Genomic DNA, 21,847 nt, shown 5'->3' with positions numbered 1-21,847 from the left:
TAGATGACTAGTTTATACAGCACTTTGATCAAAAACATGTTTTCCTAACTTCCTCACTGAGTTCTATTAAGATGTGAATCAGAAGTTGATCCAGACACTACAATTTACAAAGGGTATTTCAAACAGCCTGAGAAAACTAGGTTATTGTCCATTAGGCATAAAACCAAACACAATGCTTATAGGACATTTTACCACAACACTCAATAGTGGATTTCTTCTGGGATACATACCCAAGAACCAATGCTTACTCTGACACAAAATGCTATAGGAAACCACTGGTTTAAATGTCACATTTCTTAAGGTTAAAGGAAATTTTTTATATTTTAATCTCCATAAGAGACAATAATATCATGTATTTGTCATACTCATGTCATTTTCTTTTAAGTAACTTTAAGGTTGAAGAAAACCAAAACTTGCTCCCTACCCCTTCACTGTTCTTTTACGTTTTCCTATAGCATTTCTACTTTAAAGAGAAAAATGCATAATTCCTCTTTACCAGCTCTCTGGATCCATCTTCTCCTTGATCAAAGCTTGCTTCAGTGCACCTACTATATTTGTTATTTAGCATTAGGAAAGAAAGTTTGGTTGTTATTTTATTAAATCCTAATTTCTTCCTCCAATTTTAGCTCCTCTCCAAACAGAAGCATTATTTCCTACCCCTTGAATCCATTAAACTAACCCAGCAGAAGCACACTGGTATACAGAACTAGTTTCCAAGCTGATGTGCTACAAGATAGTTTGTATCATTTCCTCACCCTGCATTCCCTCTCCCCCTTCTTTTCCATTTCAACTTACTTCTAGATCTTTTTCTTCTCACAAAATCCCTATGTTCTGCCTTCAAAATCCTGCTGGCAGTTATTTAACCCTTGCTCTCTAACCTCCAGATAAGCTGGCAGGCTCATCTCTGCTCTCCTCCCCTCCTAAAAGTCTAGTCCTTTGAGATAAAAGAGGTAACAGCTATTTTGGATCACTGTCAGTAATGTTAAAGAGAATCCTCAGGAGCGCAGAGTCACAGGCTGTCAGCAGCAGTACACAGCATCCCTGCAGTGGTCCCTGCTCATTTGTGCTGGAGGAGCCTGCACCAGCTCCCCACAGGCAGGATGGGGGCACAGAGGATTCTGCCATCCCAGATGTCGAGCAAGGGACCACTGCTGTGAAGGTGAGGGCAGCTGGGTAGCTGAAGCTCTGTCACTGAAAATCTGCACTGAAGAATGTCAGAACATCACCACACCAGAGCATCTCACAGCAACTAACACCTGTAGCATCATACCCCTGTAGCAAAAGAAGTGTCCAGTGGAATCAGTCCAGCACTTTACAGAAACAGAAATGCCTCAGTAAGTTAGAGTATTCAGCTAAGCTACCAAGCACAGGAAGGAGCAGAGGGAAGAAGCATGTTTTGCTTTTTTAGCAAAAATTTGGACACAGGCCTTGTGAAATCTAAAAACAAACAAAACCAAACGAAAATATTTACCAGCTAGTATATGTTTTCCTGGAAAGATATGTATTTGACCTGACACTTTGATATCTCTCAACAACCAAAGCATATAAGCTTCTGGAAGTGCATGCCATATGTTTTACGTGACTGCAACAGTTACTACCATATCATTATCCTGTACTGCAAATCTAGCCTACTATTACGTTCATGATCCTGAATATACCTATGAGCAGCTGGAAGTGAATATACTGTACTGAGGAAAACTAACTGGTTAACATTATTCCACTTCAGCACAGGCGTAAGGAATCTTTTCCCAAATGAATTACCAGAGAAAACTTTAAAAAAAGAGCATTGAATTATCCTCCTTTGTACCATGGGGATACATTTACCATTTACACAGTAGTGTAGTGCTACTTCCATATACCACTACAATGCATTAGCTTCTAAATTAATACTATATTTAGTATTGAGTCACTGCACATTTTAAACTCAATACCCATTTTGACACATTTGTACTTCCTAGTTTCAATGAACCTGGGTTTCCTTACTCTTTTTTTAAATTCCTTACTTTTGATACTTTTCAATGCCTAAAACTGAAGGGAACAGTTTGTATCTGAAAGTACTTTCAGACAAAACATTTGTGTTCAGGTCCTACTTGGAAGATGCCAAAAAACCTCATAATGTTTTACTTGAAACCCACTAACAAATGCAGGTACATTTCAAAAATATGACATTAAAAATACACCCAAAAAAAGGTAACTTGCAAAAACTTCTAAAGAGAAAACTAGGAATAAGGCTGCTTTGGAAGTGCATCAAATACCCCAAAAGGAAGGCAAAACTACAAAGTTATGAAAGGACATTAAAGCTGTTACTGCTTTTCTAAAAAAAGAAAAAAAATATATATATAAAAAAGTCAAACTGCAACTGTTACTGTTTTGGATTGGCAACAGCTTCAAAAAGACAATTCTGCAGCACTTAATTTTGAGTCTGACACTGTAACTGTGTTAGTCCAACTCTGCCTATATTATTTTCAAACAGTACTTGGGTAGAAAAGACAGAGTCAAATGGATTTGCATTTTCATCCCTGCTGAGGAATATCACTTTTTCAAGTGTTCGTGCTGGAAAGAAATCATATTCCTACCAAAATCTGTCAGTTCCAGAGAACTTAAGTTCCCCTCACATGGTTTCATGGACCACAGAGCTTTGCATTCTCCATTTTGCCCCCATGAACAGTCACTTTTTCACTCCCATGTTTGTCAGTCACTGATTAGTGTGCATTTCCAGATAAAGAGAGGTGTTTGTTATGTTTGTTTTTTTTTTCCCCCCAGAGAAACTGTATTTTCCAATAAAAATAATCAGCAAAATAGACACTTAAGCATTACCAATTTAAGAGACAAGATAAAGTATTAAAATATACCAAAGGGCTAAACAGCTCCTTATGGACTGGTTATTTGCCAAAACCCACATGTTTAGAGCATCTTATTATTTCTCCATCCCCAGACAAAGGCATTTGAAAGAACGGAGAAGAAGCATGAATCTGGTCTTACAATGGCCTAGGGAGAGCTTCCAGAAACCAGTGTTATGATGACAGGAAAAAGACATGTTTTCTAAACCCAAGATGGAAACTAGCGCTGATAAGCTATATAAAAGCCCATACAAATCATCACCTCCCAGTAACCACAAACTTGGTCTGTAATAATTTTCTAGCTAACTCCTGTGATAAACAACTGCAGCCATCATATCTGAGATGATGAGGAAGAGCACACAGGCATCCTTTATGTGAGTGCTACTAGTCATAACACTATTAGAAACACTGGGAAACTCCCAGAGAGGCATCTGACATTCACACATCGTTCGTACTACAGCCATAGGTTTGTCTGCTACAGCCACTGTGCTCCCATTTACATTTTCCAACTTGTCAACCTCACTCTCACAGTTAGTTCTCCTAATTTGGCATCAAAACTAGATGGGTTAATTACAGCACTTCAGATGACTTGCATACTTCTGAATGAGGCAATTTCAATATGAGGGAAGGAATATCAGGCATGTCATAGGTAACAGCCATATCAGGCATGTCATAGGTAACAGCCAGCCCTTGTAAGAAGGGAGGAAGGAAGCTATTTAAGCCCACTTCACCTTCATCTCTCCTCCTCCCCACACTTGAGGCACAAGGAGAAAACATCTCAAACCAAGTAGAATTGAGGTGAGGAGGGCAACGTGAGTGGATTTCCCCTTCTCTTCCATGCTAAACCCACACAGCCCATGCTCCCGCTCCTGTGTCAGCCAAACACACCACATGCTTCCGCTGCTGCTTCTCCAGGGGAGCTTTAAGCCAGAGGGTGTTTGGTAATTAACCACTGATGATTTCCTCTTGCACCCAAGTGTTTCAGTGCTGCTCCTTTGGGTGCACTGCAAACTCCTCACCCATAAAACAGGAGCTCACGCTGGCAAAGGAAGCACAGGCTTCGCAGCCAATAACCCTGACCAGAGGAAGAACTCAGGATGCCAATACCGAACCTTACTAACTGAAGGCCAAAGCACCAGACAGGATGCTGCCCTTACTTCAGCCCAACCTCTCCCTGCTGCTTTTGAAGCCTACTAGAAATATATGGAGAAAATAAACAGTAGTGAAAGAAGCAGCTATATATATATATATATATCATTGCAGAGAGTAAAAGCTCAGGATTCAGCTGAAGGATGTAGAGAAATTGCTCTTGAAATTTATTGAGCAATCCTTAATTTTAAACATAAATAGACATTAAAAAAAAGAGAGAGAAGCTTAAAATAAAGTGGTGTTTTAGGGAAATCATTCATTTATGCATTATGTTTCTGACAGATTAAAAGTAGTAACAGTATACATAGGCGCCAAATTGCAGGGAAGCTTGAGAGCTGTGGCCTCTTTATTAGAGCTATCAAGCACACGAATTTCAACTACACAGCCTCCTCTTCTTCCCACTTCTCATACTGCAAAGCAAACTAAAACAAATAACAGCATCATCTGACCTAGTTCCTGGGCAATTTAAGGAGGAAAGAGTGAAATTAAACACTGCGCTAGAGGTCAGGCCAAATCAGAAATCACCCCAGCACCTTCACAAGATCTTTGGGATAAGAAAACAGAAGGAAAGCCAAAATTTATCCTTGTGCCTCACCTCCCATAAAGAGATTTTTGCCCTCCTCCTTTTGCAAGGACAAGTGGTCCAGCCTACGTTACTTGAAGAGCACCTACCCCCATGAGCTACATTCAAGCCTTCACTCCTACCCCCACCTTGGGGAAGCTTCACCAATGGATTTATAGTCCATTCCTCCCTGTAGATTGCATCAGCTTTGTCTTCCTGGACACCTGCTGTTCCCCAATGGAAAACCATGAGAGCATTACACAAGAAGCATCAGTTTCACACTCTCAATGCCAATGTTTGAAGACAAGTGATTACTCCTTGCCAAAAGGTACATAACACATTATCCAGGTTACATTACCCATTTTAAGTACCAGAAACACTGTAAGCCACATCAGCGTAGTGCACCTCCCATGTTAGTACAAGAAGTAAGTCAGAAGTCCCAAGGATGTGCTAACTCAAGTATCTATGAACAGGACTGTGTCATATGGAGTAGATAAGCCCTACGCATACAGTGAAAACAATGCTTGCACACATTGGTAAAGTGAACAGAGCTTAAAAATTCCACTCAGTTTCAATTTAATTGAAGTGATCTGTCCTAACTATAGAAGTGTACAGATGTATACAATAGGTAAGAATATCAAGTAAATATGAAGTTACTGGAAATGCATATACTGCATCTGTGCACTACAACTTTGATTATTTCCCAAACTAAAAATGGAAATAAGAACATGTGGAAGGCACTTGCCCTCATTAGGGATTAAATTCTTAGCAAGTTATAAGGTTTTCAGATCAAATAACTGAAACTGGCTGAGTGCAAAAGCACATGAATTTCTAAAAGCCTGGAAGAGCCATTTTTCCTTGTGGATAATCCTCAAAAAAACAACCAGAACAGAATTAATTCCTATGTCTTCCAATGTTACGTTTAGATCAAGGTATTATTAGAAGTTCCCATCCCTTCCTCACTCTCCCTTCAAGTGCCTGGAAGAGACTTAGAAAGCATTCCCTGGAAACACGATTATATATTTTTACTATCATAACACTAATAAATCTCTTCCACATCAGATAAAATGCAGTTACCAACACTTGTCCCTTGAATCCAAAATACGATAAAAAATTATCTTGCACATACATATTTGGCTACATGCCCTTAATGATTTCCTTCTGAAAAGAAGGGTGCGCTTATTGCTTCAGAAACAGAAAAGCAAAATAATAAGAAAGAAAGGACACGGGGAAAAAGACGAACAGAAGGGCTTCGAAAGTGACTGAAAATCTACAACATCACTAATTAGGTTCCAGCTTCTAACACAATAGTGGGTGTACCATGGTCTGTTATCAAGTTTATAGCCAAGGGCACAAGACAATACAACCCCACATTCAATTTAATTACAGCCTATGGCTTTTGCAGTAGTGCTGTGTTTCAAAGGGTTTAAGCACTCATTTATTTCTACACCATACACGAAATAAGGCAGCTCACTGTCATACAGACTCACCAATTAGACTGAACAGGTTTCTGATCTCTTGCTCTCTAGAAGGAGAGCAGTGGGCAATGGGAAATCTTTTTACAGGATAATCACAGAAAACTTTTTGGTTAAAAATAAAAATAAAAAAAAAAAATTAAAAAAAGCTCTCTGCTACCTTTAAGTTTGTGCATTTTATCTTTGATGTGCACAGAGGAAGAGTACAAATATAGTCATTTCAGAGTCTATAGAATTTTTAAAGTGTTAAGATACAGCAGCGCTTCAGTCATACTGGATTTTTCCTCCTAATTGTACTAAAAAGGTCATCTTCGTTTGAGTTACACAAAACAGATCACCTCTTGCATTCTAACCATCACTGAAGGCTGGACCAAGCAAGTTCTCCGACTCATCTCATGTGATTTAACCAAATAAAAGGAGTCTAATTTCTAAAAGTAAAAATATTCTTAAAACTAAAGTGATAGGGGGAGAAAATCACCATCTGAAATAGTTACAAAGTTTAATAACTCCAATATACTGTGCCAATGCAACTACAAGGACATATAAAGACAAGTATTTGACTTTAAACTCCACAACCACAATTCTAAACACTTGTATCGAAACACCATTCTCAGATCATCTGTAAAATACCATCCTGAGTTACCTCAAATCAACTCCATCTCTGATAGCTGAACCACAAATGGACCAACTTCAGTCTAGGAACGTAAAAGCAGTTCCCTGCATTCCTTTCGGGGCATATACTGCCCTCAAATCTGTATACAAGGTCCCTAAACCTAATTCTCTATCCTGCTTTTCCTGTACTCATCTTGGGAAACACTCACATGTCTACCAAACCTCATGTTACTTATAAGGACCACAGCCTGTGATAACTTACTGTCTTCAAAAAATCTCCATCTCTGTTGAACAATCTTTAGAAGCACTCAGTTGCAAACAACAGACTTCCACTAAAGAGTGCGATAGTCCAGATTCACGTGTTTCACTATGGAGACTGGTAAGAAAGCTGCGCTTGGGGACTATATTTGACAACGCCTGCTACACTATTCCCTGCCTCCTGAGGATTTCAGAGCAATTTTGATGACTACCAGGTATACCAGGTCCCTTCTACAGTCACTTTCCAAATCTGTAACTTAGGAGAAGATTAAAATCTTCCCATTAAAAAACCACAAACAACAACCAAGAAACAAACTAGCCTTCAAGGCAGATAAAGTTTCTTTAACTGTAGGTTAAAGTTACTTTAACCCTCAACATTTAAGATTTTAACCACAGCATTTCTTTTAAAAAAGACATCAAGCAAATCCCTGATTTTCTTGCAACCTGGGATAACCCATTAATCAAAGAGGATGGCACTAACTAGGCAGTAGGGCAGCCAGGACTAACCTCTGAAACCTGATCAACAGCAGTCCTGCCACAAGAACTAACACGGTACTTAGCAGTCATCAGTCTAAATAGCCTTAAGATAGGGATATTGCCCCATCTATTACCTGCCTAGAAGTAAAGCCCAGCATCCTAACACCACTGTCCTAAGCATCCTAAGCACCCTTCCCTGAAGCAGTCTGACGGGCAATCCGACCTCCACCCGGCCCCACACTCGGAAAGCACCTAGTGATGATTCTGGTCAGAGTACTACAAATATTTGTACGTAACAGAAGCCTTTTTTGTGGCTATCTTATGGAAGTGCAGGGTGTTCCTAGATCAAAGATCAAACAGAAAAATTCTTATCCACATTAAAAAAAAAAAAAAAATCAACAAAAAAAAAGGACTAAAAAGAGATAGAATCATTTATTGATTTGCTCTCAGTTGTACCTGCTACCTCCTCATATTCGGCATGTGCTACTCTTCTGCCTTCTTTTGCAAAACCTGCAGTCAGAACTGGATTTACGGTTCTGGTCAAAGTAAACACTTCAAAGAGAACATAAAGCAATGAAGAGACATGTGCCAGATCAAAAGAAAACAAAAAGGACAGCACCCAATTTAAAGCAGGAGTAAAAAAATGTTTAAGGATTCCCCAGAACAGCCAAGACAAATGCACATGGCTTATGTTTTAATCACTGAGCATTTGGTAGATACCTTAATAGCTGAAGAAACTCTCCACAAGCAGCCAAGAGAAACCCAACTGAGTTACAGAACCAATATAAAAGAAGCATTTTCAACGACACACACCTCTCTTCACCTATGGCAGAAGCCAATCTATTTCCTAGATCTATTTTGGGGTATTACTACTGTAGTAAGTTCAGTGAGTACCAGATCTATAAATCTCAACAGCTACCACCACATTGTAGCATCAAAAGCTTAAATTTCAGCTATTGTTCATCTTTCAGTAACACGAGAGATGAACAATAGCCAAATTACATCCCTCTGTCATCAACTTGAGTTGAAGTACTGTTGTCAGTGGCAGGAAAATTGCTACACTTCAGAGCAAATAAGTACTGAAAAAAAAGTTGTGCCATGATGGCACAGTGCTGTATGCTTAAAATACACTCCATAAATGCTGCTCTCGAGGCTGCAACCTAAAGCAATAATTGGATCAGGAGGAAGGTTTAATGTACCTTTCCCTAGCTCTGGAGGAGGTTCCTACAAATCCAGCATTGAAAAGACATCTTGGGGCTAAAACAGAAGACAGGAGCAACCACAACAGAAAAACATAAAATTAACATCCTGGCTCAGATTCTTACACTTAAAAGTTTGTAGTCAGTGAACACAGAAGACATTCATTCCATTTAGTGCTTTTGTTTAACCTTTTCTATACCTTGCTTAATGCTATGAAAAAAAAAAAGAGCATGCATGCACACAGTAGAAAGATGCTGAGAAACCCACTCATCACTCCACCACTTTTTCATCACAGTATTGCACAAGTCCACGAGGGCAGCAGAATCCATCCCCTAGAAGAATAATTACAAAGATGACCAATAAACCACAGGCTTATGACCTTCATGCTTTCAAGGAATCTGTAATATTTGTCAACAGCTGAATTTAGTGTCATGTTACTTGATGAGAGGCCTGGAAAGTCTTTGTCTATAATTAAGCAATAACGATTGAGGACCAGGGCATTTCCTGGGGATTAATGACTGGCTGGGAGAGTTGATGGCTTGAGGCAATGCCTTGGGCCATTAACCCCAGCCAGCCATTAATTTCCCCAGGAAATGCCCTGGACCTCTATTAGCCTAACTATTATAAAAGGTAGCTAGGGAGAAAAAGTTTATCATTAACATTCTCCCAAGGAAATCTATTCCACAGCCAGTATTTTTTCATTTTGTCACCTCCCAGAAGTGCATAAGTTAAAATTGACATGAGAAGAATTGGCAATTAAAAAAGACACTTTTCCTTCTCCTAAAGACTTAAATTAACGAGTTATGTAGCAAAGGAAAGATTCAGCTACAAAAGTGGCTGGGCAGCCTGTTTAGCTCATTAAACTGTGAATGGAGATGAACATTTCCATGTAATTACTGAGGGAAAAAAAAAACCACACTGTCTGGTATCCTTGCTGATTGCTCATTTTCTTTCTTGATGTGCTCAAGAAAACAGCACATGCCTGTGCAGTCTATAATCTATTTTAGATATTTCTCCCTTTCTCCCTATAGCCCACCACTAATGAGAACTACAGCACTGAATGCTTCATGTAGGAATCACAGCCTTGCAACAGTACAGCAGCTGGATTTCTCCTCACCTAAGCTTTACGAAAGTGTGAAGAGATCTGTGGGTGGAGGTCAAGCTCTCCAGCCTGATGACTGAAGGTACCGAATCACCTCATTTAACAGGTTAAAGACACGCGTACTCCATTACAGCTAACTGGATCAGAACTGTTCTGCCCAGATCCCTGCTCCCCTTCCCATGCTCACACGTGCTGCTGCTCTGAAAGAGCTAAACTACGTTTGAAGTTTCAAAATTACTTTCAAGGTCATTAAAAGCGAGGGAGAGAGGAGTCCAGGGTTAAACACAGCGAACAGCATTAGCTTATACCTGAAATAATGAGCTAGAACAAAAACATTATCTGCACATAATCAAGCCTCTAAGCCATTCAGAGACACCAGATACACACAGCGGGAGATCAAACTACAGCACTCCACTGAAGTGGTCCAAAGGAAAAAAACAACCAACCCTGCTAGAAGGAGAGGTCACAGGTACTTTAAAGAACATAGATGCTTATGCAGGCATTCACTGGAAGCCCCGCTCTCCCTCCCTCTTCCCTCCCCAATTAGCCTTCAGGCTGGTTGATTAGCTGGCAAACTCTTTGAAAGGGTCAGTCTGTCCAGAACTGGTATTTCCACTTGGGAAACAGCTCAGGCATGTCATATACCTGCGCTCGCCCAGCACCGCGCTCTCCGGCTGACGGCTGCAATCCCTGTTATTACTCGACACAAGAATGTCAGAGGGGTTTTGTAATCATGTAGGGCAGCCAGCAGTAAACTTCTTGCTTGAAACACGGTATTTTATGGGGCACAACATAACCGCATACACTTTATAGATTTAGTTAGAATGACTTCCAAACTTCAAGCCAATTGCAGAGGTGTGAGTCTTTAATTGAAGTAATTTAGCTTCAGCTCCCAAACATCCGAAAGTACTTTTGGAGGGGATAGGGAGCAGGCACCAGCACGTGTGACACACGGCAGAGGGGGTTCACAACGCACGCATTATGGCACAGCTCAACGGCGCTCCTGACAAGACCTTCACCTCAATGAAACACATCTAATGAACTTGGGCTCGTTCCACAGTGAAGCTGAACCTAAACCTGTTCAATTGTGCTCTTACTATGTATTTCACCAGTACAGTAACTAATGCAACTAAAGCCAATTTGCCTTACTTGAAAAAAATGGGGAAAAAGAAGATCACTGCCAGGAAACAGAGCTATTTTAAATAAACAAATACAAGATTAATGCAATTGCTGTATTAACCCTCTTGTTAACTTCTGAAGTTTAAAATTACACCCTCATTACTAGTGTGTAATTGAGTATTCTCCCAGCCGTTTCCTGCATTTGAGGTTATTCAAATAGTTCATTAGCACATCAAGAACACCACACACACTAATGATACCTGATGCCCTTATCTACTGTTTTGGCCCCACTTTCATAACTCGCATCTCCCGCAAAAAAAGAGAAAGAAAAAAAGGGGGAAAGAAAAAATAAGGAGGTAAAGGGGGAGCCCACAGCGCTGAGTTGTTGGTGCTGCTGCCAACAGGGACCATAGCAGCACCAAGGCACCTCTTGAGTCTGACCCATGCAGCGAGCAGACACCGGACCAGAGGAATTTGTGGGGCAAGGAAGTTGGGTAACTTGCATCTGGGCTCCTTGGGTGCCTGAACAGCGACAGCCACCCAGGGCTGGTGGTGTACGTTGGTAGCCAGCCTTGGGTAAGATGGGAAGCAAGATGGGGTGCTGTGAGGCCTGTGTGGGACAGGGTACAGGGTTGCCATTGCCACCTTTTTTTTTTTTTTCCTCCTTTTTTTCTTTTTTTTTTCGGTTACCTGTGTGGGGGAAACAATAGCAGGTGAAACTACTGTGGGTGAAGTGGTGCTTCTGTGCCCATTGGCTTCGGGGAGGAGGTGAGGCAGGGGGTCGTGTTTCACTGAGACCACCACCACGGCAGGCGCGGCAGCATCCAGGGGCTCAGCGGGGCGGCGGCAGAGTCTTTTAGGGGAGGCAGAGGGCCCACAGGCATCACCACCAGCCGCAGCCCCTGCTGGGAACACTGCCTCGTAGAGCGCCCGCTTAACTGGGGCCACCGCAGCCGCTTCTGCCTTCACTGGTGCGGCATCACTGTCTTTGGGCAGCACGTAGGGGTTGGCAGCAGGTGGCCGGGGCCGTGGTCCACCGTTGAGAGAGGCAGGGGTGTAGCAGCCCCCGCCAGCGGGGTGATGGAGGAGGTGGTGGTGGTGGTGGGGAGGGGGTTGGTGGTGCGGCGGCTGCAGTCCCCCCAGCTTTGTGCCGATACCGGCGATGCTGTTTAGGGTGGCAATGGAGACTGCACCAATACAGTGGTTAGTGTAGGTCTTAGAGAGCTTGGCTGCTTTGGAGAGCATCTGCATGCGGGTGCCCAAGAGATTCTTGCCAATGGCCTTGTTCTCGTACCAAGTGATGTCACCCTCACTGCAGTGGTCTCGTGGGCGCTGGAAGAAGGCCTTGCAGAGGGGGTTGCGCTTGGAGAGGTACTTGACAAAGCTAGCATAGGGGCAGAACTCGGTGCCAGTCTCATACATGCGGGGCAGGTTCTCCTCGTCGCTGCTCTCCGCCCGCTTTTTGCTCCAGGAGGATGAGCGTGACTTGTGGTAGGGCCCCAATGCCTTGAAATAGACAAACTTGCGTCCATCCTCATCTACAGCCAGCCCAAAGGAGTCCTCCTCCAGCTCCCGCTGGTTCTCCCTGCCCCGGGTGCAGAAGTACATGCAGGTCTCAAACCAGACCTTGTTGAGGAGCCCAAAGGGGCTCTGGGTGCTGAAGACGCTGCAAGTGTAGAGCTTGCGGAGATCGGCGCGGGTGATGGCCTGCTTCTGCACCACCGGCCCAGCACCCTGTTCCTCCAGCTTGCGGATGACAGCAGCCAGGGTGAGGTTGGCGGCACGGAGCTCGGGGTCCTTGGTGAGGTCGAGGGTGCGGCAGTAGGGTGGCTCATTGAGGTAGCGGTTGAGGGAGCTGCGGATGCTGATGAGGGAGGACTTGGAGTAAAGCTGTCCGCTCTTGGAGCGCGCCTCGGCGTAGAAGGACCGCAGGACCCGGCAGAGCGCCCCCTTGTCCATCGTCTCGAAGTCGGGGCTCTGCGCCTTCTCGCTCAGGTACTCGCGGAAGATGCGCACCGCATAGCGGGTGGCCAACCGCGTGTTCTCGCTCAGCCGCGCCCGCTCCGGCCGCTGCAGAAGCAGGGCCGCCTCCAGCTCCGCGTCCTCCGCCGCCCCCCCGGGGCCACCGCCGCCCCCCGGGGCAGCCGCTGCGGCTCCCCCCGGGGCCGCCCCGACGCCGCTGCCGCCGCCGCCCGGCGTACGGCCCGGGGCGGACGGCAGCGGCTCCGTCTCCTCCTCGCCGTCCCACTCCAGACCCATCTCCTCTTCCTCCTCCTCGTCCAGCAGCAGCCCCCCATCGGCTCCGTCCTCCTCCTCCTCGTCCCCCGTTATCTGCACCTCCTGGATTTCATCCTCCTCCTCGCCCTCCTCCTCCTCGCCGGCGCTGCAGTAGCGGTGCGGTCGGGGGGCGACGCCGCGGCCGGGCGGCCGATCCCCGGCATTGTTCCCGCCGCCGCGTCCGCGTCCGCCTCCCCCTCCGCCGCTCCACTCTCCGCCGCCGCCGCCGCTGCCAGGCATTCTCGCCATATTGCCGTCTCCCTGCCAGTCCTCGGGCAGGGCGCATGCGCTATATTGGACCGCAGCGCTGGAGCGCTTTTGTGTTTTAATGACCTTCAGCTACCGGGAGGCAAAGCCGGGCTCTTAAAGGGGCCGCGCTCTCAGTGGCGGCGGCGGGGAAGGGGCGGGAGGGGTTGAGGATGAATGGGGAGGAGGCTGAAGGGGTACCGCGGGAAAGGGAGCGGTACTTACCGCGCCCGCCGCTCACCTCGGGTCCGTCCCGTCGAGCAACGGTGATGAGCGCCGGGGGTGATGAAGAACCGCCGGGCTAGGGCGTTCGCCCTGACCCGATGGTCCCCCCCACCCCCAGCGCCCGTCCCGCCTCCCCATCCCCGAAAAAAAAAAACATATAATAAGCACTCTCTATGTGGAGCAGCTCTTTCAGAAGGGGCGGACCGCCACCAAGCAGCTGGGATGGAGGTCGGCACTCCCCACTGCACAGCAACTTAGAAACAAACCAGAAAAAAATAAAAAAAAAGAAAAAAAAAAATCCACCCAAAAATCTTGTCCCTGCCCTCGACGGGATGCTGCCTGGGCGCCGGCCCCGACCAACCTCGCACCTTTAGCCGGGCGCCTGGATTTCGGTCGAGGGGCTCAGGTGGAGACGGACCCTCGGGGTTTTGCATCCGTGCGACTTGCAATCCTCCCGGGAAGAGCCGGGTGGGAGCCGCGGCGCTCGCTTGGCTTGCGGGACACGCGGCGATGTTGGTCGCAGGGAAGGAGTAATAAGGACCCGCGGGCTAGCGGACGCCCCGGGCTAGCTTCTGGCTTACTGGGGCTGCAGACTTCCAGGCAGCCTGAGGGCCCTCGCCCCCCTCCCTCCACCCCCCCCCCCCGCTGCTTCCCAGGAAGCCCAGCTGCTTCTTCAGCTATCCCCTTCAGCAACAGGGCAAAACCCGAGAGGACTTCAGCAACCGCAGTAGAGCGCACGGGGTATGGAGCCGCTGGACCCAGCGAGGCTGCCCCTCGGGGGCTTCCGCCGATTCCGAGCTCCCCGCTCGGCTCTGCCCTGGGGAAGCCGTACCCAGCGGTACCGCAGCCAGCCGCCTCGCTGTGCACTGCCTTACCCTTCCTTCCCTGGGAAGGGTCCTTTGCTGGGCTCAGGGACACAAGCCCTGCGGCCGTGGGAGCCTGTCCCACCCGGGACGGAACGAAGCTGCTCCCGACCAGGTAGTACCCACACTACACAAACCAAACTATCCCCATAAACCTGCCTATACAGCCTCGCCAGACGATTTCTTTTATTTGGTACCTTGAAATAAATATTCATTACGACTACTGGCTACACCTGAAATTATAGCCTTAATTGCAGAGCTGCTGGCCCGAGTTGCCACATTTGCTGCTTACTCATCCGTAGGCAATTGCTCGATGCCCAGCCGTGGTGGTTACGTTTGGGGAAAGCTCGGTGCCGGTACCGAGCAGCGCCGAGCCCCGGGGCTGCCTCCCTTCTTCCCCATCCCAGGAGGAGGCCGGTGGCCGCGGACGGGGCGTCCGGGGCAGCTCCAGCCCTCGCCGTCCGGGCAAACGTGTGATCCCGAAAACGGGATGTGCAAATTGTTGAGCAAATTAGCCAATTCGAAATAAATAAGAGCTCCGGGAAGAGAGCCTGCCACTCCCAGAGAATAATTGAAAAGAAACCCGGCACTGTTAAATTGATGTAAGCTTCGAATAATTACACGGAGGTCAAAGTTATCACATGCACTAAAGTAGTTGTGCTCACTCTGTAGTTTGACAGCAGGTTATGTTCCCTGGCATATATCTATATTCTAGAGTGTTTGGGGATTTTTTTTCCTGTGCACACAAAGAGGATATAAACAACGGGGTTTTGGTGTGGTTTTTTGGTTGTTTTTTTTTTTGTTTGTTTTGTTTTGTTTGGTGTTTTTTTGTTTTGTTTTGTTTGTTTGTTTGTTGTGTTGGTTTTGTTTTTTTTTCTTGTCATACGCTATCTGCAACCCAATCCTGAAACAAAGTCTCAAAGCCCTTCAATGAGATGGACCGCACGTTGAACAGATAGCTAAATGCAGCAAGACCTTGTTATGGTTAAAATCAGACAAGCTTCAGACAAGCTCCTTTTAGGAGCTTTAGCATCCTACCCTAGAAGACAAAGAACTGCAGGGCATACACCTCTTACACTGAGATTTTTTTCCTTTACTGTTCCCACAAACGCTAAAAATGACATGACTGTCATTAACCTTTGATCTCAATCCTGTCCTAAAACAGATGAAGCCGCTTTCCTTTTTTTTTTTAAAGAAGAGCTTTTCAGAGCCCCATGAGTGCAAAAGGCAATTGAATATTTGGTTGTGCTTTTTTTTTTTTTTACCTTTAAAAGAGATGAACACCAGGTTGACAGCTTCTGTACTTGGATGTTCATTTAATCACCATTTCCTGATTATAGGAGGTGAACTATGATGACAGACTTGGAGATGAATATGGAGCCCAGTATACTAGTAGTAAGTATAAAGGACATAAAGAACTTGCAGTAAGGTTGAAGGGGAAAAATGTATACGGATCATCCATATTACACACATCATTTGGAAGCACCTCAGCAGCCAGGGGGAATTCAGAGAGTAAAAAGTGAGGTGTTTAGAATGCTGCAGATGCTCATAATTGGGCAGACACCCACATATGCTATATACCTGTCTAACCTATATGTATATATGTGTGTGTATGTGTACGTATACATATGTAAGTTAATCACATTTATATGTTAACTTATCTGTCTACATTCCTGAAGATAAGATTTAGCTTAGTCAGTGTATTCCAGACTTTTAAATCCTATTGTTCAAATTTTCAAGGTAGACGAGGTAATCAAACTACATTCAAAAAAAAAAAACGCCAGAGTTGCACAAGGTTTTCTAATCCAACTTGGCATAATAACATTAAACTTACATCCATTCCACCCTCCACGTCACTAATCGGAGTTTTATCCTGTTGAGAGCTCCATGCAGGCACAGACAGCATTCTCCCCTAGGACTCAAGGTTTGAGGCTGATTCTCATATAGGTCCTGTCCACATTTAGAGAATACGTTTTATTACTGCTACCAGTAAAGAAGATGTAATACCCACAGAACACTAATAATGCACCTGCCCTGCTAGGGTTGCAGCTCTAGACTGGATTATCCTTCTTTGTGTATGCATGGAGATCAGTTCATATGCCACAGAATCAGCATGCCAGGTTGAAAAGCAAACCCTAAAAACCTTCTCCATGAGTCAGTTGGTTTACAATAAAGGCTTGTAACCACATTAACAAGTAGTTTCAGGCATTTCCTTACTTCTTTTTTCAGCTACTCTTCTCCTTACCCCTGGTCTTGCTCCTGGCAAGGAGAGAGCTTGCTAGAGCTACGCACCTGTACAATCTGACTATTGTGCTAAAGCTCCACACAGCCTTATTCTCCTTCAGACTAACACAGACTGCTTGTCCTGTGATCTCTGCAGGTGGTTATTTCACTTACAGCCACCTAACCCTTCCTGGTTTGGTGTTTCTTGGTAGGTGTTTCATGATGAAGCTTCACTAGGAACTAAACTGGAATATCCCCCCAAAACCAAGAAACAAAGAAAATCTGTTGGGCTCATGCATACCAGAATCCAGTCTAAGCATCTAGGAAAGATTTTTAAAAACAGTGCTTAAAGCGAGCTTGTTGGTTAACCCCAAGGCTGACCACGCAGCATCTTTTTAGGAAAATAGCTTTTTCTCCATGTACAATTTTAGTTTAAATGCAATAAACATTTCTTAAAACATGTTAGTATGTTTTCTAAACACAAGATATTTCCACTGTAGAGGCAGACTATGCAGAAATTGGTATGAGAAATGCATACTGACGCTAGAGAACTAGAAGGCAAATAACACTTGGGACTCTTGGAAAATTCACTTAGGGAAAAAGCATGTCCTAAATATCCTTCTCCCACCCAGAAACATGCGGCTTTGAGATAAGCTTTTTTAGTGTTTATGACTGTCACTTGAAAATGTTAATTGCATTTTTATTTTACTCTTTTACTTGTGTATATGATATTTCTGGTTGTTTCATTACTTTTTTGATACCAGAGACAGCTGATGCTGACATATAATGTGCTATAATAGGTTTTAAATCTTTTATCCTAAACTTTTCTGGTTTTAGACTAGTGTCTCTTGTCTGCATGACAATGAAACAGCTTTATATAACTCAAGAAAAGAGATGTTGATTTAGGAAAGCTATGATGTATCCATCAGTGCTAAGTTGCAGCTGTTCTGAATGAATTTAAAATACAAAAGCTATTTCACCTCTTAGATTGTCATATTATGAAACGTTAGTAGTAGTTGTGCATATCAAAGCGCCAGCTACTATTGACATGTCGTGAAACGTGAAGGCAGGATCAAACCAGCCCCCTCACGAAGCTCCACGTTGCCAATTGAAAGCACACTTCCGACATATGCTCGTACTTTTTCCCCCACGCGTATTTGCCATTTTCACTTGTCTGCTTTTTTTTTCCTTTTCCTTTTACAAAAGCAGTATTTCTGCTGCTGAGGCCACAATTTGTCTCCCGATTGCTCCTTTTTCAAGACAAACCAGAGAAAACCTGAGTCATCATCTTTGAATGAAAGCACGTGTTTAGTGCTTGGCAAATTAAAAGTCAAGGCTTCGTGAATCATCGTTATTTTCGGTGTCAAGCTGATGGAGCATTTTTGCTTCCAAAAATAAAGAAGAGCTATGTTGTCAGACAGCTTCAAGAGAGGCAGGTAATAAATTGCATTGCACTGCGTAAAGGTTTTAAGGGTCTTTTAGAATGTGCTGGAGGTAAGTTGCCAGGAGAAATATTAATGCTATATATTAGTGTTTCAGTTTATGTTTGTCTTTGCTTTTGTGGTGATGAGGGCACTTGAAACAAATTGGCTGGCTTGCAGGGCACAGCAGTAACTGGTTAGAGTTGCTCTATCAGTTGCCTGGCTACTTCTATGAACTACTGACACCAAGCAATCCAGCATGTTAGTGGCATAATGTTTATTCTCCGTGGAGACTAAGAGCATTTTCCATCCAGGCTGATGACTTAGGTTAGTTTTTAGTCCTTTTCAACTGAGCCCATAAATTCTTCATTGAGGTGAGGGAAATTTAGAAGGACCAAGCCAGTAACTCAAGCAAGGAACCTCTAAAGAGAGATCTCTTGTAACCACAAAGCCTTGTTTATAGGTATTATAGGTCTGCATAAGTACAAGTTCTCACTTTATATAGTGTTTTTGGTACTATGTGTAATCGAGCATAAACTAATGCTGTATTGGATATGGAGTTCCTGAAAATCTATTTTCCATCATAATCTTCTAATAAGTACCTATTTTGAGCTAGAAGTTCAGGCTGGAAGTCACACTGGGCTGGATGAAATCTAGAAATGCAGGGAGGGATAACTGGTTATATGACAATAGGGCCTGGGTGAGAAGGCTCCTTAAACATTCCTTCAAGAAAAAAAAAAGAAGAGTCCTTACAATATAACAAACAAAAATGTAATGGGATGATACTCTGAAGAAGTGTACTTTACACCTTGTTCCCGTACTGTCTAGATTCTTGCTAACCTTTCCAGCCCCATTGCATGACCCAAAGTTTCTGTGTTGCCATGAGGTATGCTGAGCAGTGATTTCTAGAGGGCCAGAGGCAGGGCTTTGCACCCGACAAAACTTGTTCACACCAGGCTTTTCTCGAAGCTGGGGGTCCTCAAGGGACAAAGATAACAGCTGCACTTCAGTGCAGCCTGGAGAAGGGAATCTTTCCCTGACCATCGGCTAGTGGCTTTAAAGCCTCTTTATACCATGAATTCACTGTCAATATATTTTTGTTTTGACTTAGTGACTGAAATAAATCGATTATTCTCCCTTTCTACCAGTATTATGTCTATGTCATTGTGAATTCGGAAATTCCTTTTCAGGTATTTATGTAGCAAAAAACCCAGCACCAATGGCCTGTCTGCTTAGATTTTCTTTTCCCAATTGAGTTATCTCAGCTGGGTTGGCACAAACCCAGTTTAAGCAACTTAAAACTGGGTGAGTTCAAATGAAGCCCACAGAGGATGCAACCATACTGTTAAGCAGTGTCAGAACTCTACTCAGGCTGTTACCTAGACCCACCTTTTTGTTGCTAAACAGTAACTTAAAATTAAACACAACTCTCATTTTTGTATGCTTCCCCTTCTTTCTCCCTCACTTTATTTGATGTGATGTTTGCAAATCTGACCTGTGCAAATTTTGCACCTATTTTCTTTTCAAACATTATCTGGTCATGATATTTTCTGCCCCTGATAGCAGAATGCCATGTTCCCTTCTCATTGTGTGAGATGCTTAAAGCATCCCTAGTTATCCTGTGAGATCAAAACACAAATTGTTTGTTTAAATAAGGTTTGCATCACAGACTACACTAATTTGTAAAGCAGCATTTGAATAGAAAGGAATAAATTCATAGGTCATATGGGAGAAGATTACAGGAATAAAAAACTATAGCATGTTAACTCCCAACCCCCTTCACATCCTTTATCAGAGCATGATTTGATTCATATAAAGAAAAAAGGGGTAGAACATGTGGCGGAATATTAACAGTTAAGGAGAATTTGCTTGCTATTTTTGATTTGACTGGTCCTTTATGCAAAAGCTTTCATGAGCTAAATGTTGCTAGTGTATATGATTTCAGGTAAAAGTGGGGAGAAAATCTTCAGGATATTGTTAGGACTTTCATTTGAAGTTTAAAGCCAGATGACATGAAGTAAAAGAGACCTGAAAGGTCTCTTTGCAGTTTGCACCTGTATTTTGCTGCAGTTTTAAGTTATTCAGGGTAAAACCTGGAAAAGTAGAAAAACGTAAGTGATTCAGAGCTAAGATAGACAAAGGTTACAAAGGTTACAAAGTTTAGAGAAAAAGACTGGATGCATCGGCTGTACCTCACTTGAGTTTTTATAGTATTAAAAATAACCTTCTAACATCTGGTAAACTTTAGTATTTTGTTAGAGTTTGGCATTTAAATAAATAAACAAACACTTCTGCAACTGTTGATAATGCCTAACTGCAAAACTTTTTTGTCCATCCCTTGCTTTGAATGGCTTTGTCTTTCTGTATCCATGAAAGATTAAGCTGGGCTTGATTCAAAGTTCCGTTCTTTGAAGATCAAGGCTAAAATTCTTTTTCTTTTCACAGAACTAAAGGTCACATCAAATAAATAAATATCATTTAAAAAACCCCTCAGAGCCAACACTTTGCATGTTCAGGGACTGAATTATTTAATTACAAGCGAGTAGTTATTTGCTAGTAAACCCCCTGGTTTTTAGGATCCATGAGCTTTGTTCAAATAAGCAAGAAAAAAATTGTAAGCTCTTCTTTTGCCTGGCACTGAACAATGTTGTTTTGCAAATTGCAATTTGCAATTTGCAGTGCACAATCTCTCCATTAGTAATCTTGGCAAAGGTTTATCAAGTTATTCTGAATAATTTCCACCAAGTTTGGAGTGAGTGTGTCACTTGGCCTGTTATGGACCTGTTCCTACAGTTTACTCTGCTCTTTACCTGTGTATTGTCAGACTCCTTCTTGCTGATTGGTGCCAAAGGAAAAAAGCAGGTTGTAAAATCACCCTATTATCCTTCAGTGTGGAAGGATATAAAGTGTGAAATCCAGACCCATTGCTTTCATTCTGGCTTTAGTGATCATAGAAACCTGCTGTAGGGCAGGACTAATCTGCCAGAAAATTATTATTGAGCTCTGGTAACTCAGATATATGTGCAGACTTGAAAATGTCATTCTTAGCGCCAATTCCAGGCCCTACAAAAGCCTCACATGGTATCCTCCACCTGGCTCAGAAATATGCTGCATTCCACCATAAAGAGGAGGAAGTTTGTTAATTCCCAGGCAGCTGTGAACAATTTAATCTCTTTCCAAACATCTCTGCATTCTATTCCAATTGCAAAGTTTTTTGGGGGACGAGTAGTTTGAAGAGTGGTGAGGGATAATAGGGCCTTTATTTTGAGGTCACTCCTATGAATTTGGCCTTGACAGAAACATCTTGATAACAGGGTTGCCAAATCTCACAGTCTCATAATACTTAGTGGGTTTGGATTTTCCTCCTCTGTATGCTGGAATAGAGGGTTTGAAAATTAATGTTTGGAAGACAAGTTTGAAACCTTGAGTTACTGCTCTGTAAAACTTGGAAATTGGGTGTAGAACCACAGTTTTGTAATTTTAGGAAGAAGAAATCTGTGTGATTTTTAAGACAGACTTCTTGTTTTGAAGACTGGTGATTGGCACTCATGGGATTTCCCAGATAAACTTGCCTATGAGAACTAAGCTGTTAACTTGACTTGTTTGTCTAGGTAAGCCTTTTCCTCTCAAGATTTCTTTGTCAAAAATTCACCATCCAAATCCTCAACAAGCCATTTTTTCCACCTCTTTGGTAAGGTGTTTAGAAAAAAGAATCACAAGGAACTACTACAAGGAATTCGTATCCAGATTTCTTCAGGTTCTCAGAACCAGTAACTTTGTTCTGATTATTAAAAAGGC

The 21,847-nt window shown here is 43.4% G+C and overlaps 1 protein-coding gene across 5 annotated transcripts in view; it reads right to left on the bottom strand.

The window, feature by feature from the left end:
- KCTD1 (potassium channel tetramerization domain containing 1) overlaps window positions 1–21,847 on the bottom strand; it is a 101,261-nt gene that overhangs the window by 53,999 nt on the left and 25,415 nt on the right. Inside the window, exon 1 of one of the 5 annotated variants that reach the window (XM_062632797.1) lies at window positions 13,911–14,161. The exons of 1 other annotated variant lie outside the window; for it this stretch is intronic. In XM_062632797.1, the coding sequence (XP_062488781.1) occupies window positions 13,911–13,976 (66 nt within the window). In that variant the 5' untranslated portion in view covers window positions 13,977–14,161. Of the gene's footprint in view, window positions 1–11,484; window positions 13,495–13,542; window positions 13,659–13,910; window positions 14,162–21,847 lie in introns of those variants that run through there. 3 more of the 5 variants (XM_062632800.1, XM_062632801.1, XM_062632795.1) reach the window with 3 other exon arrangements.

The sequence above is a fragment of the Pezoporus occidentalis genome, unplaced genomic scaffold (genome assembly GCF_034315485.1).
Source record: "Pezoporus occidentalis ecotype Australia unplaced genomic scaffold, CSIRO_AGI_Poc_V1 ctg4, whole genome shotgun sequence".
Taxonomy (NCBI): domain Eukaryota; kingdom Metazoa; phylum Chordata; class Aves; order Psittaciformes; family Psittacidae; genus Pezoporus; species Pezoporus occidentalis.
The sequence above is the reverse complement of the archived record's forward strand: the minus strand, read 5'-3'. Positions and strand labels throughout refer to the sequence as shown.